This window comes from Gouania willdenowi, chromosome 5 (genome assembly GCF_900634775.1).
Source record: "Gouania willdenowi chromosome 5, fGouWil2.1, whole genome shotgun sequence".
In the NCBI taxonomy this organism is placed as follows: domain Eukaryota; kingdom Metazoa; phylum Chordata; class Actinopteri; order Blenniiformes; family Gobiesocidae; genus Gouania; species Gouania willdenowi.
In genome coordinates this window covers 40771905-40799300 of record NC_041048.1, presented here as the reverse complement: position 1 = coordinate 40799300, position 27396 = coordinate 40771905, and the positions used below count along the sequence as shown (strand labels likewise).

At 35.7% G+C, this 27396-nt stretch overlaps 1 protein-coding gene across 1 annotated transcript in view; it reads left to right on the top strand.

The window, feature by feature from the left end:
• nfasca (neurofascin homolog (chicken) a) overlaps positions 1-27396 on the top strand; it is a 110389-nt gene that overhangs the window by 35049 nt on the left and 47944 nt on the right. Inside the window, exons 2-4 of the mRNA XM_028446982.1 lie at positions 3093-3163; positions 24777-24838; positions 26300-26458. Coding sequence (XP_028302783.1) covers positions 26347-26458 — 112 coding nt within the window. The 5' untranslated portion in view covers positions 3093-3163; positions 24777-24838; positions 26300-26346. The remainder of the gene's footprint in view (positions 1-3092; positions 3164-24776; positions 24839-26299; positions 26459-27396) is intronic.

Sequence of the window (27396 nt, the reverse complement as noted above, 5' to 3'; positions counted from 1 at the left end):
AAGAAATGTCTGGGTCTCCTCTTCAGGTCACATGTACCGCGTCATGTTTTCTCAGAGAGAAGTGGTCATGTGACCAGGTACGTCAAGTCCTGTGATGTGTAGCTTTTGTGGTGCATTTCAATATCGAAACATCTGAAAAACCTCCTTATGAAAATGTAAAAACTTTTTAGCAATATTTGAGTGTTTTTTTTTCCGAAAATCAGGTGTTTCCATTACAAGTTTTTATTGAGCTATTTAGATTTTGCACATTTCCAAGAGTAATGGAAATGCAGCTATTGTTGGAAAAGTTTGGTGCATTGCATTGTGGGAAGTGGAGTCCTGTAGACTGATGCGTAGAAGTGTTTTTACTTGTGTTTGCCCCTAAAATACTCTGCCAAAGTAACTTCTCAAAATAGTTATGGTGTTTTTACTGAAAGTTGCAGCAAAAAACGTGTGTGTGCGTGTGTGCGTGTGTGCGTGTGTGTGCGTGTGTGTGTGTGTGTGTGTGTGTGGTGACAGGCAGGGAAATGCTGAATCATGCTGAGGCAGGCAGCAGTGTCTTATGTCAAACAAATCCCAATTGTGGGAAAACTGTATGATACACTAAAAATGATCAGATTGTGATAATCAGGAGACTTGAGGCAACAAATGAGTGAAACTTTGTGGTTTTAGGGCTAAAAGTGTGACCTGGAGGACGAGAGAACGAACATGAATGTTTTAAGACAAATCTCCAATATAAACAAGCCTGCAGATTACTGGGATTAGGTCTATTTAAGGCTTTATATTTAAAAAAGCGCTTATCCTGAGGCTAAAAATGTGGTATTGTGAGCGACTAGATGGATATACTTATTACTTCTGGGAAAATTAGGGCTCTGTGTTGAGTATGTGTTGAGTTGTACATAAGACAACTACGAATAAATATTAAAAATACAACAAATGGCTCCAAAAAACACACAAAACAATGAGAAAAACATACAAAATGAGAGAAAAATGAAAATGTACGATTACTAGAAAAATACACAAAATGACAATAAATATTCACAAAAGTACTCCATAAACACACAAGACAACTACGAATAAATAATTGAAAAATATGCCAGGTGAAACAAAAACCCAAATGAACTCAGAAAAACACACAAAATGAGAGAAAATCTATATATAATTACCACAAAAATAGACCAAATTATTTACAAAAACCCAACAGAAACATGAAGCCTTTGTTCTTTCCTGTGTTAAAGTTTTGTTTGGTCTTTATTCTAAATTCTGACATGAATCCCATATTTCGTGGCCCGGCTGTTATTAATGTTTTATTGCTTTTGTTCAGAACAATATTTGCGTATCTCTGGAACTTTCCGGTCTCTATTGATTGTCACTGTACTGCTGTGTGACTCATGGAAAAGGTCACATGATCATTTCCTCTAATTAATACTTCATGATCAAACAGAAATGGTTAAAGGATTTTCAATTTTACGGGATTTGTCCAAACCAAGTCACAAAAAACAGAAAAATGAAGATCTAATGAGCAGCAGCAGAAGAAGACACACAAATACACATAAACACATGAAAGAAAAAACTACAATTACAACAAAATTATTCTAAAAAGACGACTACAAATAAATAATTGAATAATCTAACAAGTGACAATAAAAACACACAAAAGAACAAAAAACCCCAAAAAACTACAAGAACAACACACAAGATGAGAGAAAAATATACAAAATGACTCTATAAGCACATACGACGGCTACAAATGCACAATTGAAAAATATACCAAATGACAACAAATATGCACAAAACAACAAAAATACACAAAACGACCTCAAGAATACACAAACCAACAAGAAAAACACACAAAATAAGAGAAAAACACACAAAATGACAACAAATATACACAAAATGACTCCATTAAGACACAACGCGACTACGAATAAATATTAAAAAATATACTAAACTACAATGAAAACAAACAAAACAACAAAAATACATAGAACAACTCCAAAAAACGTGCAAAACAACAAGAAAGACTCACAAAATGAGAGAAAAATCTACAATTACCAGAAAGATTTACAAAATTACTTCAAAAATACACATCATTAGAAGAGATGTACACAAAAGTACTACATAAACACACAAGGCGGCTACAAATTAATATAAAAAATATACTAAACGGCAGCAAATATATACAAAACAACAAGAAAAACACAAAAAGAAAGAAAAACACACAAAATTACAGCAAGTACACACAAGACGACTACAAATAAATATAGAATATAAAATAATATACTAAACTACAACTAAAACAAACAAAACAACAAAAATACACAGAACAACTTCAAAAAACACACAAGACAACAACAAAAATACACAAAATGAGAGAAAAATATACAATTATAATAAATACACACAAAATGACTCTATAAACACACAAGAAGACTACGAATAAATATAAAAAAATACACAAAACGTCTCCAAAAACACACAAAACAACAAAAAAAAAAACACACAATCAGTGAAAAATATACAATTACAACCAAAAAAGACACAATTATTACAAAACACAACAAACAACAACAACAAAAAACACACAAAAAAGAATAATGAAAGTCTCTCAGAAGAATATGAAACAGATTCACCACAGAAATCTACACTGTGTGTGTGTGTGTGTGTGTGTGTGTGTGTGTGTGTGTGTGTGTGTGTGTGTGTGTGTGTGTGTGTGTGTGTGTGTGTCTGTGTGTCTGCGTGTGTGTGTGTGTGAAGGTGATTAATAATGCATGAGGTGGGAGGGCTGAGGCGAGGAGGCGGTGACAGATGGAGAATCAGCGACAGACACAGAGTGTGTGCACAGCAACCAATGCTGACAGCTCACACACACACACACACACACACACACACACACACACAGAGAGAGAGAGAGAGAGAGAGAGAGAGAGGGAAAAAGTGATGGAGAGAGTGAGGATGAGACGTAGTGATTAGCTCTCTTTTCCTGCAGTTTTTTGGTGTCTTTGCCGTGTGTACATGTACATGTACATGTGTGTGTGTACATGTGGATGTGTATGAGTGTGAGACCCACTCAGCCTTTGTGTCTGAGGCTCTTTTTTCTTCTGATGCTGAAGGATTGATGGAGATGGACAGAGAACAGGGTCACACACTGATGTACGCCTGGAAACAAGAGCTGCACTAACAGGTACTGACTATATGTTCCCTCTGTGTGTGTGTGTGTCATATACATCCTGCACAGGTGAGATCACAGTAAAACCATGCAGCACGTGTTGTGTTCTATAGATTATGTGATGAATTGTGTCTCTGTGGGTGAACTGTGCAGCACAAACATGAGGACGAGTTAGATTTGCTGAGTGAGGCTTTCTTTTGTTCTCATTTCTTTATTGTTTTGCACTTTTTAAATGAAAAACTAGTGTAAAATCTGCATGAGTACATGTGTGAGATGTGATAGTGTTTAACAATAATATAAATGTCTTGTTTTTGGACCCTGAGTGTCACATTGTGTTCTCTACTCTGTCTGACCTCTGGTTGTGATTGTTCCACCTTTCACTGATATTATTAAACCACTGATATTATATTATTACACCACTGATATTAATTTATTAACCAATTATATTATTAAACCAATTATATTATTAAACCACTGATATTACTCATAGAAACAGGTCACAAATATACAAAATTACAACACATATACACAAAATGGATCTAAAACTAACTGAATTGCAGAAAAAAAACAGAAAACGACAACATATGAATAAACAAAAGCAAAACAAAAACACACAAAATTAATATACACACAAGACGACTACAAATAATAGAAAAATATACCAAACGACAACAGAAAACACGTAAAACAAGAACTAAAACACAGAAAAGTAGAGAAAAATATACAAAATTACAACAAAAATACACAAATTGAGAGAAAGATCTACATTCACGGCTAAGATACACAAAATTACTCTAAAAACACACAAAATACACAATTATAAACATAAGAAAAGCTAAAACACACAAAATGACAAATATACACTAAAACACGAGTCAACTCTGAATAAATAATAAAAACATAAACCAAATGACAATAAAAACACACAAAACAACAAAATAGAAGAAATAACCCTAGAATTGTGTGTGTTTGTGCAGAGTTTCCTTCTGATCGACATCCAGGTGATCAGATTAAAACCATGAAACACGTGTTGTTGAGTTAGATTTGCTGAGTGATGATCATTTCTTTTGTTCTCATTTTTTTTTATTGTTTTGCACTTTTGAAATGATAAACCAGTGTGAGATGTGATTGTGTTTATAATAATATAAATGTGTCACTTTGTGTTCTCTACTCTCTCTGACCTCTGGCTGTGATCGTTCCACAGTGTTCAATAACTCTGTGCTGGGATGTTTATCATAGAGTGCTTTAAAGCAGGGGTTCTCAACCTCAGGGTCAGAATCAGAATTCCTTTATTAATCCGACAAATAAAAGAATAAAAACATTAACAAAGTCGAAAGAAAGAATAAACGTTAAATAAGTGTATAATTAAGTAAAAGACTGTTAAAAATACGGCTCAGATACACACACACTACAGTAGTAGAAAATAAAGTAGGATAGATAATTACAAATATGATTTAGATATTTACAACGACCTCATTTTGCTCCCGTTGCCGAAACTAGGAATATTTTTGGAACAGTTTGAGCCCATTTTTGCACATTTTAATCTATTTTCATTATTATTTTTCTTGCCATATTTTTGCTAATTTTAATGTATTTTTGTTACATTACTCCTGTTTCTGACACTGTTTCTGATCACATTTTAATGCTTTTTCTGCACATTTTTCTACTTTCTACACTTATAAACCCTTTCTACCATTTTTACACCTAATGTCACATAAATTGACCCATTATTGACCTCTTTTAACCATATTTCATGATAATTTTTTCCAATTTAACCACATTCATCATTTGTCATAACCATTATTTGCCAGTTTAAACTAATTGTTCCAATATTGACACTTTGAACCCTTTTTACCACTTTTTCTGTCCATTTTTGCCCACTCTAATTTACCCAATTTCTGTGGTTTTTAAAATCCCATTTCACCACCTTTTCCACCATCTTTAGTCTCGTTTAACCCATTTTATTAGTGATTAAAACAAGGATTTCCATCTTTAAGATGACTATAATTATAGTAAACTTCCTGGATAACAGTGGATATTTTTCAGATGAATAAATAAATAAATGTGGTTATCATCACAGATTCATAGAACAATAGACATAATTTAGAGAAAGTAAAAACAGTGAAAACATGAATCATTGTGTAAATTATCAACTAATCCAGTTGTTGATATCTCAGTCACTCCAAATACACAAATATTCTCTCATTTTTTTCCAAATTCCATCAATTTTCCTTTAATTATTTCCCACAAATGCCTCAATTCAATGAAATTGCACAATTTCTGCAACACTCACAGTTCTTCCCCCTGTTTATATCACATGATGACAGATATTTTTAATCTCAAATTGTCAATTTTTCTAAACTTCTACAAAATAATCCCACAAAATCCCACTAAATTGCCCACAGTGTTACAATGTCACAGTAATGAAGTAAAGATTCAACAATTTGAGCCCATTTTTACTTATTTGTACTTATTTTCTGCAACTACACCAAACTTTCCATATTTTAACCTATTTTCATCACTTTTTCTTGCCATATTTTTGCTCCTTTTTATGTATTTTTGCTACATTTCTCCCATTTCTGACACTTCTACATCACATTTCAATGATTTTTCTGCAAAGTCTCAATGGAAACACTTTTTTACGCTATTACGTACCAGGTCACATGACCATTTATTGCTGAGAAAACATGGCAGATTTCACCAGAGTTACGAGGCTCCAAAACAACCTTCAATGGAAACACATTCAAAGCACAAATATACGTCGTTGACATTTTAGAAAAATGGCTTTTATTTTGGAAACCCAGTTATTGATGTTGAGTTGCTGCAGCAATAATTAAAGCATTCTCCATCAATGCTTTATAGCAATAGTTTTAAAAAAAGACTGTTTGGTCAAATGTTTTGTTAATATTTCATTTGCTCTGTGTAACGCTGTGATAGTTTCCACCTCTGTCAAACGCACTAATTAACCACGATAGCTAATGCTACATTAGCGTATTTACATTTTCTCCTCCCACATTAGATATTCATCAGAGGCTAACACGCTACATGGATTGTGCGTTTATTGTTGCGTATTTGACAGAAATACACAAATTTACAAACAATTACACAAAAGGAGAAAAAAATACACAGTTTTACTCCAAATACACATAAGATGACTACAAATATACGCAAAAGAACAGAAAAATAAACAAAGTGAGAACAAAAATGACTCCAAAACACTAAAGGACAAAAAAATACACATAACTTCACTCTAAAAACACACAAACATGCACAAAAATAACAGAAAAATACAAAAACAGGAACAGAAATTATTACAAAACACAAAATGCACTAAAGGACTACATTAATGCTACATTAGTGTATTTACATTTTCTCCTCCCACAGCTGATCCTCACACATTAGATATTCATCAGAGGCTAACACGCTACATGGATTGTGCGTTTATTGTTGTGTATTTGACAGAAATACACAAATTTACTAACAATTACACATAAGGAGAAAAAAATACACAAATTTACTCCAAAAACACATAAAATGACTACAAATATGCACAAAAATAACAGAAAAATACAAAAACAGGAACAGAAATGACTACAAAACGCACTAAAGAACAATGATAGCTAATGCTACATTAGCATATTTACATTTTCTCCGCCCACAGCTGATCCTCACACATTAGATATTCATCAGAGGCTAACACGCTACATGGATTGTGTGCGTTGTGTTGTGTGCGCTTCACAGACACTATACTGACTGTGTGGGGTTTGTGCACGTTTTAACAGACACACATCTTTAGTAGATCTGCTATTGTGTTAATAATAGATTGATTTCAAGTATCGGAGAGACATTCACAGAGGTTAACGCTCTGTGCTGTACGTGTTTAGTGAGAGGGCCCATCCCTCCCTCCCCCTCACTTTCACAATTTCCTCTCTACATTTTCACCCACTATTCTGCACAACCAAATGAAAAGATCAGAACAAATTGTTACTCTGTGATGTGTAAACAAAGCCTGCGCTGGGGGGGGTGGGGTCATACTCAGATTCCATCCCTGGTTCTGATTGGATACATAGAAACTGACAGGACTTTAACTTTACATGTTTAGAAATATTTATCTCATGTTTTACTTTGTACAAGGTACAAAATGTTCTTTTATTCAAATCATTTCTCTGTGGATGTAACTTTAGATCAACTTTGTCCTGCCAGGAACTTTCTCTCATTTCTCACACTTTGCTGTACACCAGTGACACACACACACACACACACACACACACACACACACACACACACACACACACACACACACACACACACACACACACACACACACACACACACACACACACACAGGGGGGGGGGATGATGTCAAGCATGCTATTCTGGCGTGGAAGCCCCTCAGCTGCAGACAAACCCACTTTTCTCATAGATTTTACAGCAGTGAGGTCAGTTACTGCACACACACACACACACAGAGACAAAATCTGATTTCAATCTACACAGAATTCCATAAAGGAAGTGGACAAAATGATTGGCACCCTCAACTTAACACTTGGTAGAACATCCTTTGGAAGAAATAACTGAAATCAATCACTTTCTGTAAACATCATTGAGTTTCTCACACCTCTCTACTGGACTATTGGACCACTTTTCTTTTGCCAACTAATCCAGATCCCTTAGATATGAAGACTGCCTTCTCCCAACTGCTGTTTTTAGATGTGTTCTATGGGATTTAGATCTGGACTCATTGCTGGCCTCTTCAGAACTCTTTGTCTTAATCCATTTCTGGGTGCTTTGGGCCACTGTCCTGCTGGAGGACCCACAGAGACCCAGCTTTCTGACACTAGGCCCTACAGAAGTATTTAGTAGTCTTCAGATTTCATGACGCCATGCACGCAGTCAAGGCATCCGGTGCTAGAAGCAGAAAAGCAACCCCGAAACATCAGTGAACCTCTGCCTCATTTTGTTTTCTGTAAACACTACAATGTTGTGCTTTACCAAAAAGCCAGACGAGTTTGCCAAAACTTACCTGAGAAAGCCAAAACCCTCTGGGAGAACGTCCTGTGGACAGATGACACCAAAGTAGAGCTTTTTAATGACGTGGCCTCAAACCGTCAGCCAAGCATTCAGCTTCTCCATGATCCATTCAATTCCACGCAAACGCTCCAAAGTCGTCTCCTGCTTACGTTTGAGTTTGTTCGTCGTAATAGTCCGAGTGTTGAGTGCTTTGTCCCAAAATAGACAAAAAGACAACAAAAATACACAAAATGACTGCATAAATTATAATGACCAAAAGCAACATGTATTTAAGACAGAAAAAGTGACAAAATGACAAGAAAAATACACAAAATTACACAAAACAAACAAAAAGAGAAAAGAACATAGAAAACAACAACATACACAGACTAAACGTTCATTCTTTCCTGTGTTTTTGCTCAGGTTGGTGAAGATTCTAAATGCTGGGATGATGATGATGATGATGATGATGCTATGACCCTAAGATTAAAAAATCACCTTTTTATTTCCTTTAGAAACTTGTTTACAATATTGTAGCATTAATTTTTCTTTTTAAAAACAGGTCGTCTCGTCCCCGTTCTAGTTGTGTGCACAGATGTTGTTCCAATAATCCTGATGTTTAACCTATATCGCTGTGTGACGTGTTGAAGCCTGCAGGTAGCTACGTTAGCACAGTTACTCATTCACATGGAAACGCCGTCAATCAGGACACACTAACCTACATACGTCCTGCTGACGCTGTGTGTGTGTTGGGTCAGGTGTGTGTGTGTGTGTGTGTGTTTGTGTGTGTGAGCGCCCTGTTGGCTGATGAACACACAATAATGAGCCGTGTGTGTGTTAATCAGTTTGATGTTTTATTATCAGTGATATTTAGACTATTCCTCAGTACATTTGCTTGTGTGCGTGTGTGTGTGTGTGTGTGTGTGTGTGTGTGTGTGTCACTGGTGTATAATAAAATGCATGAAGATAAAGTCCCGAGCAGGACAAAGTTGGCCTAAAGTTAAATCGATAGAACAGATGTGTTTCGTTTACACTTTGGCTGATAAAACTCAAGAAAACATAGTAAATGACAAAGAATCACACAAAAGGAAAACAAAAAAAATCACAAATTCACTCTAAAAACACACAAGACAATGACAAATACACACAAAAGGACAGAAAAATAAAGGAAATTAGAACAAAATCACTATAAAACACAAAAGGACAACAAAATTGAACAAAAGTACAGCAAGAATTGTCAAATTTACTTCAAAAACACACAAGACGACTACAAATATATGCAAAAGAACAGAAAAATAAACGACTTGAGAACAAAAATTACTGTAAAACACAAAACGACAAACCAAAATACACAAAATTATAAAAAATTGCACAAAAGGACAAAAAAATATACAAATTTACTTCAAAAACACAAAGACGACTACAAATATACACAAAAGACTGGAGAACACAAGTGACTTGGAAACACAAAAAAACAACAAAAATACAAAAAAACTATGAAAAATGCACAGAAATACACAAATTTACTTCAACAACACACAGAAAAATTAACAACATGAGAACAAAAATGATAGCAATACATAAAGACAATAAAAATACACAACAAATTACAAAACATTCCACCAAATTTACTTAAAAAACACACAAGAAAACGACAAATACACACAAAGGAACAGAAAAATGACCAAAATGAGAACAAAAATGACTGTAAAACACAAAAAAACACGCTGTCGCTGATGTTCACTACGTGTGAGAAACAAACATTTACAGGAAATGGAAAAGTGTAAATGTGCTGATTCATTGTTGAATCTCTTCCCAGTGTTGATCTGAACAACACACAGAGCTGTTTGTGTGGTGGGAAAAAGGGACGTGGGCGTTTTTAGAGGCTCAGACAGAACGAGTGTTTGAAGCTACGACGTAATCACATCAGTTATTATCATATTCTACATAAAACATGTTAAATAATAACACGTTAGAACGAGGGCAGACAGAGAAGCGTCTGCTCTGATCAAATCAGTGGAGATAATAACATTAAAGGAAGAGGAAAAGGAAAAGGAGACAGGAAGTAACCCGACGCCATGAGATGAGGAAGTGATTTTAGTGTTTGTGAGAAAGAGAAAAAGAGAGAAACAGCTGTGAGTGGGTGAATGATGTTAGTCGCCGTGGTAACCTCTGGGCAGATGGTTCACGCTAACAAATTAGCTCCGCCAGCTAGCTGTCCTCACAAAAACAAACACGATTCGACTTTAGCTTCTTTACAGAAACATTATTTACAGGAAATGATGACGTGTAGAGCAGAACAAAGGTTGTTTTTGTTGTTTTTAAGTAAAAATGAAGCTGACAGGTGCTTATAAAGCTCTTTGTCATCATATATTCATGAAAGTCCTGAGTATGACCTCAGCTCTGCTCCCCCTGAGTCCTTCACACACCCACACATCACATAAGTGTGTGTGTGTGTGTGTGTGTGTGGCTCCTCTTCATACAACCCAGTCTCACTCTAAAGCATACGTTTGTCCACTATCCAATGCTTAGGTTTCCTACGAAAACACCTTGTTGTATTTTGTTGTCATTTTTGTTCTAATATCATTTATTTTTCTGTTCTTTTGTGTGTATTTTAGTTTTTTGGAACAAATTTGTGTGTTTATGTTTTCCTTTTGTGCTAAAGCTACAAGCTCTTCTTTCCAGTGAGTATTGAACAAATGTCTGCCATGTTTTTCCTTCCTGAAACAGAGTTGACAGGTGGTCATGTGACCTGGCGTAGAAAACACTGGGCAAATGATGCATAGTATTCCCCGGGAAGACGGGGAGCAGCTGTCTCAGCGTTTTCCTGGTTGGGGGGAGTCGCTTCCCCTCGTACCGGGACCTGGTCACCTCAGCCATGACGGCGGGCCACGGGATGGACAAGTGGGCGGCGACGCGCCTACAGACATCCATCATATCCGAGCCGGGGAGAGGAGAAGCTGGGATGCTTCCCTCCACTCCCTCCGTGGTGGTGGTAGAGGTGGTGGGCAAAGATGTCGCCGTCCTCTTTGTCCTCTGAGTTGAGGAATTCCGAGGTCCCGTCATCGTCGTACCCACAGTCCAAATCCAGAATGTTTTCTCTGTGCGGAGGGACAAAGTTGATGTCGGACTGGGAGCCCCACTTGGGCCCTGCACAGGTGCCCGTCTCCATCCTTTACGCAGTGATGGATTCGGCGCAGAGAGGGGAGGGAGGGGTCCCTCCTCCACCAGGGTGACCTGTCGTGCCATCCGCCCGCAGAGGCTCTTCATGGTGAAGGTGGTGCAGTGGGGGCAGGACCTGGGAGCGTCCAGGGCCCACTGGGCATGTTCCAGCCCGAGGCTCCTGGAACAGACCTGGTGCGTGTCCCGCCACACCTGCAGAGGTGAGCCCCCCGAGCCTTCAGCCTGTCCGGTGTGTGAGGCCTTTCCCTCCATTCTTCCCCCCTGTGCTGGGGTGCAGGCAGGACGAAGAAGCTAGCTAGTGCTAACACGTGGCTGCTAGCCGCTAAGCTAGTGGAGGGCCAACAACCAGCGCCTGGTGACCACGTTGGGTGTTGGGTCCGGTGCTCGATAGCCGTGGGGGGGCGTCGAGAGGCAGGTGGTGAGCCGGAACGAAGACGGGGGTGTCGGCTGTTGGTTCTTTTCCACGGCCGTGGAGGGCGCCAAAGCAGCGTAGTCCCGAGTGTCGGGGCACGAAAAAAACAGTGGTGGACCTGTTGGTCGCAAGAAAGGATACGAGCAGCAGCGTCCGTCGACGGAATCCGTGTAGGGTCCACCTGTGGACCGTTCAGCTGCTGCGGCGAGAAGCTTCCTGATGAGAAGAGGTTTTTGAATGCCAATGTATTCCCCGCCCACTCTACTTATAGTAGGTGGGGCTACCTGTTGTGAATGAACACAGCCAATTCACCAGCCAATCAGGTTGGCTTTATGAGAAAGGGCTTCTGTGATATGACGCCATCCCATAGTGAGACATCAAAACAAATGTTATGAAATAGAACTGATAATGCTACGTCGTCAAAATGTGATAACGCTATAATTCTGCGTGGAGGACGGAGTAAAAAGTAGTCAGTGAAAGGAGAGTGAGTTCTTGAAGTTGATAAATATTTATTATATTCTACATATTATCAGTGCCACACACGCTCAGAGACCAGATAGCTCCATATTTACTTCCAAACTGACACATTTAATGTGTAAATCTGAATAAGCACAAAAAAAATCATTTTTTTAAAAAATATCCTAATTGAGCATTAAGACCTGCAGAATGAACATAGTCTAAATGCAGAGGTGTGTTTTTAATGTGTTGTGATACACAGTGCAATATATTGAAGAAGATTATGAGCAAAATGTGACATATTCCTTTTTTTCATACACTTGCTAGACATTCAGTCGACAGTTTTCTGGGGGGAAAATAGGGTGTGAATGTGTCATATTGTCCTAAAACATGCATATGATGTATTTCTGTCATATCGGGGCTTGTTTTTAAATTAAAAACAATAATCAAAGAAACAGTTTAGATTGTGTTTCCCGTTACAGAACATGATGTAGAATCAGAGGTTTTTACACACCGCTGCTTTATTATTCAGGCACAAATAGGTCATCTTTAAGGTCATTGAGTGGAAACATTCAGTTCCTTTCATTTAATCGTCTACCACTCGTTGTGTGTGTCAGTAGAAAGTCAATGAAATATGAGCCTTTAAACTATAGCTTTTATACAGTAATGTAATAGAATGAAGATGCTGTTCTGTTCTTATTAGCCTGGAGATGGAAATGTAACACACACACACACACACACACGCACACCCTGTAGAGTTTGTAAAACCCCCACCACGCCCCTCCCCCTTTCATCATCAATATCTCTTCTTAACCGTCCCCCCCACCTACATCTTTTCTCCCCTTGTGAGCTGTTGCTATGCTCTCCTAGCAACCACGGGGTCGTCTTATTGGACGAGGAGGAGAAGAAAGAAAATTGGAAGATGAGAGAGTGGGGCATCAGGGTGGGGGGTGGGGGGTGGGGGGTGTTAGCTGGAGGGGAAACAGAACTCCATGTGGGATGGAGTTGGATGGATGATGGATGCAGCAGCATGTTGGACTGACCCTGGTCCAAACTTTACCAGGTGGCCACCAGGAACCAGGAACCAGTGCACTAAAGACAAAGACTAGGAACTAAAGCAGAGTAGGGCTTTAAAGAAGTCATAAATAGTGTCTGACAAGATAAACTGATCAAATATAAATGTATAAAGGAAAAAAGGTCCATGTGTAATTGAAGTATAAGTAAAGTGTGTGTGTGTGAGGTGGAGAGGAAATTATCATTGTCAATTTGTGTATTTCTCCATTATTTTCTATATTTTCTTTGTTGTTTTGTGTATTTTTCTGTCATTTTGGTGTGATTTTGTTGAGATTTTGTGTATTTCACTGTTATTTTCTGTATTTTTATTGTTGTTTTGTTTATTTCTATATTATTTTCTATATTTGTATTGCTGTTTTAACGTATTTTTCTGTCACTTTGTATAATTTTCTTGATATTTTGTGTATTTCTCTGATATTTCGTGTATTTTTTGTATATTTTTCTGTCATTTTGTATGTGTTTGCTGTGTTTTTGTTTATATAATATTGTTTTGTATTTCTTTTGTGTGTTTAAGTGGTTGTCTTGCGTGTCTTTTGTTGTCATCTTGAGTTATTTTGTGCATTTTGCTGTTGTTTTTTTGTCTTTTTGTGTTATTTTGTGCTTCATATTCCTTTAAACATCTTGAATTACAATTTTTGTGGGATTTGTTTTGGGGCAGCACAAAATTAGACCATGTGTCAGACGTGCATGGGCTCGAGGCTGAGCGTGAATTTAAATGTATTTTCTAACCAGTTGTAATACGAGCATCGTTTTTATCATGGCTGACCTCTTCTTTTATTAGGTTGAGACTAATAGACTCACTTAGACCTTAAAGATCATATAATTCCCATCAATATGAAGAATGGGAGGCAGGACTGGGTGAGACTGACTCCAGGAAGTATTCAGATTTAATGGACAGCGTCAGACCTGGGCTGTGTTTACCTCCAGCTGTTAGCAGACCTCTGATTTCTACACTGACCTGCTGCTGTCTCATGGATTTGTCATGTAAAGCAGACTCAGGCGACCGGCGGCGTTGGTCTACCTTTGTGTGGCCCCCAGAATAAATGCACAAAATGACTCCAAGAACACAGAAAATGATAGAAAAATACACAAAATGGTGGAGAAATACAAAAATACACAAAGTGAATCCAAGAACATACACAAAATGACAACAAACACACTCCAAATGAGCCAAAATATACCAAATGACCACAAAAACAGACAAAATGACAACGAAACTACTTATGTTGACTCCAAACACATACAAATAAAAAAAAAAAAAAAACAGACAAAACAAGTTTTCAAAAATGACACGAAAGTATATAGAAGACAGAAAAAAACTCAAAATGACAACAAAATGATAACAAAACTTAATAAATTGACTTAAAATACATACAAAGCAAAAACTAAATATAACAAAAACAGACAAGAAATGATAATAAATACCCAAAAGCATACAAAATGACAACAAAACTACATACCGGTAAATGCATAACAAGTGAAACTAAAATCACAGAACAATACCAAAGACAGACAAAATGAGAAAAAAGTATACAAAATGACAACAAAAATACACAACTTGTTAGAAAAGTGCAAAAAAATGCACAAAATGATAACAAACATGCTCAAAATGACAGAAAATATACCAAATGACCACATAAACAAAACAAAACTGCATAAGTTGACTCACAATACATACAAATCAAAACAAAAATCACAAATCAATAACTAAATGAGAAAAAAATACCCAAAAATGACCACAAAAACAGACAAGAAGCAAAAAAAAAAAATACCCAAAATAACAGAAAAGTATACAAATTGACAACAAAACTACGTAGCGAGTTAAAATAAAAATACATAAAATGACTACAAAAACATACAAATAAAAATAAAACACAAAACGAGTACAAAAAAATACCCCAAATAACACAAAAGTATAAAAAATGACCACAAAAACATATAAAACAACAACAAAAATACTCAGATCAACAACAAACACACACAGACCCTTTGTAGTTTCCTGTGTTAATGCTGTTTGGTCATTATTCTAAATGCTGACTGTAATGTTGATCATGTGACCCTCAGATCAGACACAATCACAGTTTCTTTTGCTTTGCTGTGTTAAAAGTTGCCCATCTATGGTGTGAAATCTAGGCTGCATTAATTTATTAATAAATCACAGAATATCCTTCATACTTTGGAATAATTCCTCAGGACAAACAGCTGTTGTCGTTCTTTAGATTTAACGTCATCGTGTGTCAAACACACACGGAGGCTTTGTTTGATGTTGGTACGTTTATACGTGTGATTCTATTAGTGAGGCTGTAGTTCCCGGGCCGTGGGCGTGGCTCTTCTGTGTGCGTGATGCCAGCCCTAAATGGCCTCTTTATGTGTCATAAATACATGATGTGACAAAGATTGGGGTGGAGGACCTTTCCTGTGATTTAGCTGACAGCAGGAGGTCTTTAATATTTAAAGTATGACAGAAGAAGAAGAAGCAGGTTTAGTGCATGTTGAGACACAAAAACAGGAATCAAACAAAGAGCTTTGATGACAATCAAATGTCATGATGATTTATAACGCTGATCTAACCTGTTTTAACGTTACAAACCTGACTGTATACAATACTACCTTCATGTTCATCTGATATATTAGTACTATTAAGTACTAAATGATTGTTTATTTGTGTATTTTAATTGTTTTGTTTTTTATTTCTCATTTTTTTGGCGTTTGTTTTTGTTTTGTGTGTTTTTGGAATCATTTTGTGAAATTTTGTTGTTGAAAACAACAACAAAATTAGAAAAAACGAGTAAAATCAACTCAAAATGACACTAAAGTTTGAACAAGGCAACAAATTACTCAAAATGACAACAAAATTAAATAAATGGACTCAAAATACATATAAAGCACAAACAAAAACACAAAAATATAATAAATTAGACAAGAAACAAGAACAAATGACCCAAAATGACAAAAAAAAGTAAACAAAACAACACTGATTGTTAGAAAAATACATAAAATGACTTCAAAAACATACAAACACAACACATAATTTCAACCAATTTTCCAATGAGTTCAATGAAAGCTAAAAGTTTACAGTTTGCCTATTGAATTATTACAGAACAATGCGTAAACAAATTCTGATTTTTTCAGACCAACGTGCGTGGGACATTTATTGAAATATCATGGAACTTTTACAAACATTTAAAGCCTCTGATTTCCCAAATTCAGTTTCAGGGTTTATCCATTTCCGCTCCACTTTATGCTTTTCCCCTTCAGTCGTTTCCTCTGGTTGTTAATTCTGTTTCGATTCTTCACTGGCTAATAACATGCTAAATGGGGTTAATGAAGTCAACTCCTGTTATTAATTTGACATGTCATATGCCTCAGAGAATCTACATAAACAGCATGTTACGCACTAACTTCAGTGATTTATTCCATGTGTGCTGTACTACGAAGCTGGATAGCTTCACCATGGTAACTTAGGCTGAACTTAAGCTGAAGGGGATCAGATCTTTTGGCTTGAATTATTGATTTTAATTCTTCATATTTTTGAAGAATTATTTATGAATTGTGACGTAAGTCTGCACAGTTTCTTGTTGTGATTTTCTGATTGGTCTGACGCTGCAATCTTATGGGAGCGCGCACGTTGCCAGGCTGAAATCACCTGGGTTAGTGGACGTATTTATATCCTGCTTCATAGTACAGCTGCTCTGTGACAGAGAATGTTTGGTTTGGTGAAGCTAACGGAGAAATATCAGGATATACTGATCCAGCTTTGTAGTACAGGCCCTTTATGTATTTCTGTTCTCGTTCTGTGCATTTTTATATATATATTTTTGTCATTTTGTGTATTTTTGTTGTAATTTTTTATTTTATTTTAATTTTTTCATGAATTTTGATTCTTTTTGTTATACTTTGTGTTGTTTTTTTGTCATTTTGTGTGTTTTTGTTTCCATTTTGCACAATTTACTGTCATTTTATGAATTTCTTTTCTCATTCTATGTATTTTTTATTTTTATTTTCACATTTTTTAATGTTATTTTGTGCAATTTTCAGTCATTTTATGTATTTCTGTTCTTATTCTATTGTTTTTCCTTTTATATATTTTTATTTTATTTTGTGTATGGTCATTGTAATTTTTTGTGTTTTTTGAGTAATATCGATTATTGTTAATTGTTCTTTTGTCATTTTATGCATTCTTTTAATTACTGTATATTTACTTTTAACGGCTGCACAAAATTCTAGGTATTTCTAGTTTCTACAGCTACTACAGTTATTTGTGATAGTGATAAAGCTGCTGCTTTCTGACCTCATTTCTATTTTTCCTTTTTAAATAAATCTTTTTGGTCTATTTTGGCCAGAATCAAAGCAGTATTTGATTTCTTACTGCAACCCCCCTCTGTCGCTCCCTGTGGATTAAAAGTGGGTCATTCTGCTACATAGAGCTGTAGCTCCAGTTAATCATGTCATTCAGATACCTCCAGATACCTCCATGTGCCTCCATGTGCCTCCATGTGCAGTGTCCTCTGCTCCTCCTGCTTCCTCATGTGCACGTTTGCAATCTGAGCTGCTTTGTTTCATCCCTGCTCAGTTTGAAAAGGAAGGGAAAGTTCATTCATCCCACATATATAATGCATGGTGTAAGGCAGACAGGGGCAACTGGCGACTCGAGTCTAATTTTGTGTAGCCCCCAAAGCAAATCCCCAAAAATTGTATTTCAAGAAGTTGGAGGGAATATAAAGCCCAACATAATACACAAAATAACTTCCAAAACACACAAATCAGCAGCAAAAAGCACAAAGTACACAAAAAAACCTCCAAAAATACACAAAATGACAACAAAGACAGACACAACAACAACAACACATTACAGAATAGCTCCAAAGACACACAAACTGTTTACAAAATTACACAAAATGACAGGAAAATACAGAAAGTGACCCCAAAAATGCACAAATCAACAACAAAAATGCAGAAAATGACAGAAAAATACACAAAATTACAGTATTAATGCCCTATGTGGTCATTTTTAATAAATGATATTAATGACACAACAAACACCTAAACAAACAAAAATGACTATGACACACAAAACATCAACAACACATTACACAATAGCTCCAAAGACACACAAATTATCTACAAAATTGTACAAATTATACAGAAAACAACAACAAAAATACAGAAATCTAACCAAAAACCACAAAAATCAATCGCAAAAATAACATCACACAAAAAAAACACACAAAATGACTAAAAACTGACACAACATTAAAACTACTAAGACAAAAAAAGACAAAACCCTGAATTCCCCCCGTGTTATTGCTCTGATTGGTCATTATTATTAATGCTGATATTAATGTTGATCATGTGACCCTCAGATCAGATACAATCACATTTTTGTGGTCCCGCCCCCGTGATAGTGTTGCCCATCTCTGGTGTATTGTCTCTGAAATAGCTATTAAATAAATTATATGTACATATGTATAGCTGTCTGTCATCACACACACACACACACACGCACACACACATCGTTCTAATGATATGATGTCATCATCAAACCCCTCCCCCGTTTTCCTCTTTACCATGTGACCCCCGACCTTTCTCTATTTGTCGGAGCCATTTATTTCCTTGACCTCTCTCTATTTATCCGTGTGTGCGGCACAGTAATGGACTGGGATCAGAGGTCACAGCCAGAGGGGGCGGGGCCTGTGTGGAGGTGGTTATTGTACGCGTACATAGTACATACCTTTGGGACAAGTCGTTATTGTGCTCGATGTGAATGAGTGAGTGCTGGACCTGGTGTAGAATAGAGCAGAGGAGAGAAAGCCATAGAGTGAACATCAAAAGACTCGTGCACGTACATGCACGCTCACACACTGGTTAGATCTGGTTGAACTGTTTGTGAAATGAAGCGACCTCTTTGACTCTGTGTTGAGGACAAAGTCATTATTACAGTCTTGGTTTGGTTGAAACCAATAGAGACTCAAAAGATTTCCTCAAATCCGTTTCAGAGTTCACCCAGAGTTCTATTTTATCATTCTTAGATGACTTTACTGGCTATAAATTAAGTTAAATAGTCTTGCTATCCTTGTATTTATATGATTCAGGAGTTATCTTAGTCATTTTCTCCATTAATATTTCTCTTTTATGTATTTTTCTGTCATTTTGTGTTGTTTTATTGACATTTTGTGTATTTCTCTGTTATTTTCAAAATTTTTGTTATGGACTTTAGAATCATTTTCTGTGTTTTTATAGTTGTTTTGTGTATTTTGTTTTTTTTTTTTTTTTTTTGTATGTGTGTTTTTCTATTTTGTGTCATTTTATTGACATCTAGGACCTATAATATGAATCTACATGACCTTTTGTTACGCTCACTTCCAGGATTTAATCAGTGTGTGCCGGACTACGAAGCTCGTTAACGTCTTACGGAGCTAAATCACCATGGTAACTTAGGCTGAACGACTAGCCTGGCCGAGACTTGGTTTTGTTCTGGATAGGATCTTAGCGAGTACTAAAGTCCCGCCTCCTGACCAATCAGATCTCTTAGAAAACGAGCTGTCCAATAAAAGGTGATATGTGAACACGTACCTGTGTGGATCTGATGTGAATATTTATCGTTTCATTTACCGATGAAATAAAGACTTTTATCTGATGGATTCAACTTTATTTGTATAGCGCAATTTACAACTAAATTAAGTTAGCTGATAAAGCCTGTGTGCATCGGGTGCTTTCACACCGATAAATTAATTAATTACATAATTAATTCATGTATTCTGAGGTAATACAAAGAGCCTCAGTCCTGTAGATAATATAAAATAGAAATATATTCCACCTTATGATGTAGGCTGATCTGTATGGACGCAGCATCAGAGACACAAACAAGTTAAAAGAGAAAGTGAAATTAATCAGTGTCTGTTTATTCTCTGCTTATAATATTCTCTGCTCAATTCCTGTATTAATTACTTTCTGCTTTTACTGCAGCATCAGTGTTGTTTTTGGTCTGAATTATGGATTTTAATTCTTCATATTTTTAAAGAATTCGTCCTCAATTGTGACGTAAGTTGTTCTACAGTTTCACCGTGATTGTGATTGGTCTGACGCTGTAATTTCCTCCTCTGTCACTAGAGCGCGCACGTAGCCCGGTTGAAATCAACACGCTTAACCTAGAGAGTTGTAATCTAGATTTGTCTCTGTTATTTTCTGTATTTGTATTGTTGTTTTGTGCATTTTTCTGTCATTGTATTGATATTTTTTGTGTCTTTGCAGTCTTTGTGTATGTGTGTTGTGTATTTAAGTGGTTGTGTTTTGTGTCTTTGTTGTCATCTTGTGGATTTTTTGAGTCATTTTGTGCATTTGTGTAATTTTGACGACATTTTGAAGGTATTTTGTGTCACTCTGAAGTTATTTTGTGTGTTATGTTGGTTTTCATATTTCTTCAAACTTGAATTATAATTTTTGTAGGATTTTTTTTGGGAAATCCAAAACAAAAATCCATGCTAAACCTTGGACAAGCATATCCAAGGTTGCTCTGCTCTGATCTGTAGCTGGAAATGCAGAAAACTCTTCAATAACATAATAAATAGTCCCTACATTTGTCAATAGTCACTTTTGAGAAAAAAGTTGCATAAAGCTCTACAGTCACACGCGTTCACGAGGGTACTGGTGAATTTGAAACAGGGAGGGGAGGGGAAGGCGTGGTTGTTTCCATTCCAGTCTCACGATTCTACGTACTGCAGCTTTAAGGAAGCTTTGTTACGTAGCGTGAGATTTGAAACAAAATTATGAGCCTAATTTGCTATATTTGCTACATTTGCCAGACCTTCAGTCACTGGCGTAAAATGGCGTGTATATGTGTGATATCGTCATAAATCAGAAGGATTTTATTAGCCAATTACAGTTTAAAAACAGCACAAGAAATTTAGCTTGGTAGTTGGAGTGAAGAACACACACACCAACACACCGAGGCGGCCATCTGCGGTGCTGTCATATTTTCATGAAAAGTGGGGAAGAGAGGGGAGGGGAATAGGCAGGTCCTAAACTGTGTCCCCTATTGGGGAGCATAGTGTAGAACTGTGAAAAAACCTTCTCAGCGTACACCAAAAACAAAACACAGTCACAGCAAAAACAAAACAACAGTCAACAGACATAGCACGTGGGCACAGGGGCGGGTTTAGGGTGGAGAAAAGAAAGTATTGCAGCCAGCCGCTGGGGGGTGATTCAATTTGGCGTAAACGCTCCAAAGTAGCCTCCTACTTTCTTTTGAGTTTGTTCATTACATTAGTCTGAGTGTTAAGAGCTCCGCCCCTTCCTTCAGAAATCACTGGCAGCCTTCTCAAAACAGCTGTCGACGTAGTACAGACTTTGCGATAGATCAGAAAGCTGCCAGCTCCAATCAGCAACATCCCTGCTACCATAGTTCCAATCATATAGATGTCTTCCATGTCCTCTCCAGAAAGCATGGACAGGCGGGCTCACCTCTGCCTGTTTTTTTGTCGACAAAATGTGGTTGACTGCATTCAGAGACCAGCTGACCAATTCCATAATTTCGGTTTTTTGGATAGAGAATATTCTAGAGAAAGGCTTCTATTAGATTCACAAAACAAAACAAGCAGCAACAAGGGCACATATGGATGCGACCGCCTTCTTTTAGAAGCAGGAAGAAGAAAACATGCATGTGAGGTATTTTTTGTGCCATAATTGAGTCTGATTTTATATTGGCCCCAATTTTCCTGTGATCACTGAAAATGGAAGGCATTTGTTCAAATGTTTCTCACACTAGCTTTATTTTTTACTCTTTAATGTACACACAAACGATACATTTAAAATATTCGGTTTGCTTCTTCATGAATATTTCCATACACCTTCACCCCAAAGATCTACCTCACTTTTTTAATAATGTATAAAATATTTTTTTCAATGCAACATATCGACGACAAACTCTGTTTTTTCATCTTTTCATCAAAACCAAAATAAAAAAGTAGAAAAATTCACAAACATAAGTGTCTATATGTTTAACAGATGATTATTAACCATTCAACATCAGGGGCTGCTGTTCTCTTTTTAGACCTTACATTACTTTTGTTGAAAATACAGTATTTTTTTCTCCTAGCAGGAGTCATTTTAGTGTATTTTTGGTCTTGTTTTGTTTGTTTGTTACTTTTGTGTATATTTGTCTTCATGTAATGCGTTTTTTGAGTACATTTCTGTATTTTTGTTGTACTTTTGTGCAGTTTTTTTGAGAAACTGTGTATTTTTGCTGTTTTTTAATGTTGTTTTATTTATTAATTTGATTGGGACAGTGCATGTTAATGCAAAAACATGGAATGCATGCATGTAAACACGCCAGAACTTCCATCCGTAGTCCGAATTTCTCTATCATTTTGTGTTAATGCTGAGGGCACTACTGTACTGTGGAGTTGCTCATGTCTCTCCTGTGTTTCCATGGTATTCTACCTGTATTTCTAAGGATTAAAAAAGCAGTCGTGTGTAAGATGTTCCAGTGGAAAGCAGCAGCTGGCAGCGGCCTGTGGATGTCATGGTAATTCATCTGATTAGAGAGGAAACATTTAGCATTTAGCAGTTAGCATCCATCAGCTGCCAGAGATAAAACACCTTGATAGCACATGACCTGTGTGAGTAAAACTTATTATTAGATTATTTTGCTGCCATTTATTAATAACGCCACAACACTGCTGAGTCACACACTAATTTACCTTCAGTACAGCATTCTACCTCCGTGCCCTTTGGCAATGCACCTATTAGCCTCATTAAATATTAGAATGTTTGAGCCTGATGAGAGTCAGAGTTAAAAACAGATATTAAATTAACCTCTCAGTCAGTCATCCAGTCAACGAAAGCACAACGCAACAGTTTCTGCAAATGAGTTTATTTCAGTTGAAAATACATGAAAAATAACCTTTGACAACGTGAAAAAAAATTCTCATTTTTTACACACAATTTTCAAATGTGTGTGTGTTTGAAAAAATATTTTTTGTCTTTTTTGCATATTTTTGTAGTCACCTTGTGTGTTTTTGGAGTAATTTGAAGTACTTTTGTTGTCTTTCTTTTATATTTTTGTAGTCTTGTGTGTTTTTTGACTAATTAGGTGTGTTTTTTTCAGTCATTTTGTGTTTTTTTCAGTCATTTTGTGTGCTTTTGGAGTCATTTTGTGTACGATGCAACGGTGTCTCTGCAAATGAGTTTATTTCCATTTAAAATACATTAAAAATAAACATTGAAAAAATGCATTTTCACAATTTTCAAATACGTTTTTTTTGTTCACATATTGTTCTTTATTTACCTTTGGATTCATTTTGTGATTGGTTTTCTTGTCATATTGTGTGTTTTGAGTCATTTGGTATATATTTTTATTTTAGTTTTGTACATTTTTCTGTCGTTTTGTGTATTTTTGTTGTCAATTTGTATATTTTATCTCATTTTCTGTGCGTTTGTGGTTTTTGTTCTTTCATTTTGTGCACTGTTGTGTTTTTGAGTCATTTTTGTGTATTTCTGTTTCTCATTTTGTATATTTTTCTATCGTCTTGTTCTTTATGTTCAGTGAACGATGCAACAGTGTCTCTGCAAGTGAGTTTATTTCAATTTAAGATACATTAAAAATAACCTTTGAAAACATGAAAAAAACCCTAATTTTTACACACAGATGGAATACATCACACGTAATTTTGTGTGTTTTTATGTGTACTTTTGTTGTCGTTTTGTGTATTTTTGCTGATGTTTAGTGTATTTCTCTGTTGACGAAGCAGTGTCTCTGTGAATGAGTTTATTTTAATTTGAAATACATCAAAACTAACCTTTGAAAACATGAAAAAAAAAACTTAATTTTTGCATGCCATTTTCAAATGTGTGTGTTTTTAGAAATACTTTGTGTTTTTTATATTTCTGTAGGTGTTTTGTGTGTTTTTGGACTAATTTTGTGTGTTTTTGTTGTCATTTTGCTTATTTTCTTGCCATTTTGTGTGATTTCGGAGGCATTTCTTGTGATCATTTCGTGGGCCAAACAAAATTAGACGGAGGCCACATGTGGGCCCTGGGCCAAACGTTTCCTATGTCCTGTTTTGCATGTACGCTAAGACAGACACCAGCAGAATGAAGCCAGTGCAGGAAATGAATGAATAAATAAATAAATGTATTTATTCTGTGACCCTGAGGGGACGCTAGCTCCTGTTAGCATTAGCTATGCTACAATGTTTTAGCATGTTCAAACATTATTATTATAAAAGTAACGTCTGCTGCAGACAAAGAAACAAACCCAGACAGTCCTGAGGCCAATATACAGTACGTCTGTATTTATGTGGATGTTATCAGCTGCTCATGTGGGTGTGTCTTTGTTTTACCAGTGTTTGATCTGATATAAACTATTTCACACTATAGAATTATTACAATCTGACTGATTTTCTTTGGCCTTCCATTATCTATAGAATTCAGTTTAAAATGATTTGATGTTTGATTTGATTTAAGCATTATTTGTGTTTCTTTGCTTCTCTTCAGGTGATCCACTTGGTTACAGGAGCGTGTGAGGAGAGACAGATTAAAGGCTCCACACATCACACGTAAGTTTAATAATTCAATTATATTGAATTTTTAATTAAATCCATTTTACAAAAAACTAAACATGAAAGAAAACCCAAAATCCCTCATGACCTAAAAACCTCATTAAAAATGTATATTTTAACAATTAAACCTTCTTCTTCTTCTTCTTCTTCTTCTTTTTCTTTTTCTTTTTCTTTTTCTTTTCTTTTTCTTTTTCTTCTTCTTCTTCTTCTTCTTCTTCTTCGTCTTCTTCTTCTCTTCTTCTTCTTCTTTTTCTTTTTCTTTTTCTTTTTCTTTTTCTTTTTCTTTTTCTTTTCTTTTTTTTTTTTTTTCTTTTTCTTTTTCTTTTTCTTTTTCTTTTTTTTCTTTTCTTTTTTTTCTTTTCTTTTTCTTTTTCTTTTTCTTTTCTTTTTCTTTTTCTTTTTCTTTTTCTTTTTCTTTTTCTTCCTCTTCTTCCTCCTCCACCTGCTCTTTCCTTTTTTCCATTAATGCTGTGATGTTCCTTAAATGCATTTATCAGAATTTCCTTTTCTTAATGATAAATATTCTGTTTTCATTTATTCTAGTTTTCCTATAACTGCATACTATCATGAAATAACTTTAAATCAAATCTTTAATAATTGATAAAGTGTGCGTGCTTCCCTCACCCCTCCAAAATAAAATTAAAACAAAAATGATTTAGTGCACGAGTAGACTTTCCAAGTGAAGCAATAAGTGTCACAAGTATAAATTATGTTAATAAGGGGGCGGGGAAAAGCGTATTCAGGCTTGCCAATCAGGTAGCTGGATTGGCATGATACATGATACAATCATAAAAATCTAAATCTTCTTTCTTCAACACAAGGATTTAACATAATTATAATTTTTTTATGCTTTTGGCAGCGATAAAACGACTCTGACTCTTTACTGCCTCTCAGGTCAGGGGTGGAAATGCATTTCTACTTGACAAAGATTTTAATTGACCATTTGGTTCATCAGTTAAATCCTATTATTGGTAAATATCACCGTTAACAATGCCTCAATGCCCTGACCATTAAAGTCTGGCCAATAAGGAATTCATATTAATCAAAATCAGGGAAATGCACTTGATTACAAAAATCTAATTTAAACCAGGACTTCAAATAAAATGTATGATTTTCGGTTTAAACGCTTTTGGCCAAAACTCATTGAAGGTCATTAAGCACAGCTCACTAAGACATTAAATGTGCTGCGTAGTCATGTAACAAATTAACATTTTCATTTAAAAATGGCCGTGAAGAGGTCAGCTTGTTGTAGCGACAGCCTGAAGCTAACGAGACAACACCATGTGACCTTTGAATGCAGCGTGTGTGTGTGTGTGTGTGTGTGTGTAAAAGCTAGGTCAACCAGTGGTAAACAAACTTTACAGTTGACTTGATTACAGCCATGTTTTTAGTTTTACTTTATGATTTTCTCCTCAAACATCTGTCCTTATTCTATGTCCTTGTTAAATGTTTTCCCAGGGCTTCACTGACGGCCAATCAGGACAGTTGAAGGTTGATTTGGACCAATGAGAGGAGGAGAAATGTTGGGTCATAGTGGGCGATCAGCCCTGGCTCTCGTCTCCTTCCATCTGCTGCTCTGTGGGAACATCGTGGCCCCCATTGAAATCCCTCAAGATCGTAAGTAACTCAAATAAAAATAAAAATGTTCACAAATGATGATTGCACCACCACTGATCACATGTTAGTGGACGTCACACCATTTTTTTTATTTAAATAAAGAGTCGAAAACTTTATAATGAAAAGAATCCAACAGCTGTCTTATAATATAACACTGTCTTTTTATACTTTATATATGTTTTTTTCTCATTTTGTGTTTCTTGGAGACATTTAGTGAATTTAAGTTATTTCTGTCATTTATATATTTCTCATTTTGTGCATGTTTTTGGATTTTTTTTATTGTCATTTTGTCTATTTTTTCTTTTTTTGTTATTATTTTCTATATTTTTTGTCATTTTGTGAGTAATTTTCTGCGTTTTTATTCAACATATGTGTTTGGAGACATTTTTGTGTACTTTGTTGTCATTTTGTATATTTCTACTTAATTTGTGTATCCTTGTTGTTTTGTGGGTGTTTTTTGTACTTGTACTTCATATTCATAAACTTCATATTGTTTGTTTTGAGACATTTTGCATATTTCTATTATGGTTTTGTATATCTTTCTGTAATTTTGTATATTTTTGTTGCCAATTTGTATAGTTTTTTGTTGTTCTGTGTTTTTTTGGAGTCATTTGAATTTTAGTTGTTATCTTGTTTATTTTTCCTTCATTTTGTATGTATTTCTCATTTTGTTTGCATTTTAATTAAAATTTTTTTGTATTTTTGTTGTCATTTTATATATTTTCTCCTCATTTTGTGTATGTATGTTTTTTATTGTAATGTTATGTATTTTTGTTGTCATTTTGTATATGTTTTTTGTACACTTTTGTACACATTTTTAGATTTATTTTCTTGTGATATTGTGTGTTGATTCATATTGCACCTTTCTTTTATTGTTTTATATATTTTTCTGTTATTGTGTTTTCAATTTGTATGTTTTCTCTCAGTTTCTGTGTTTT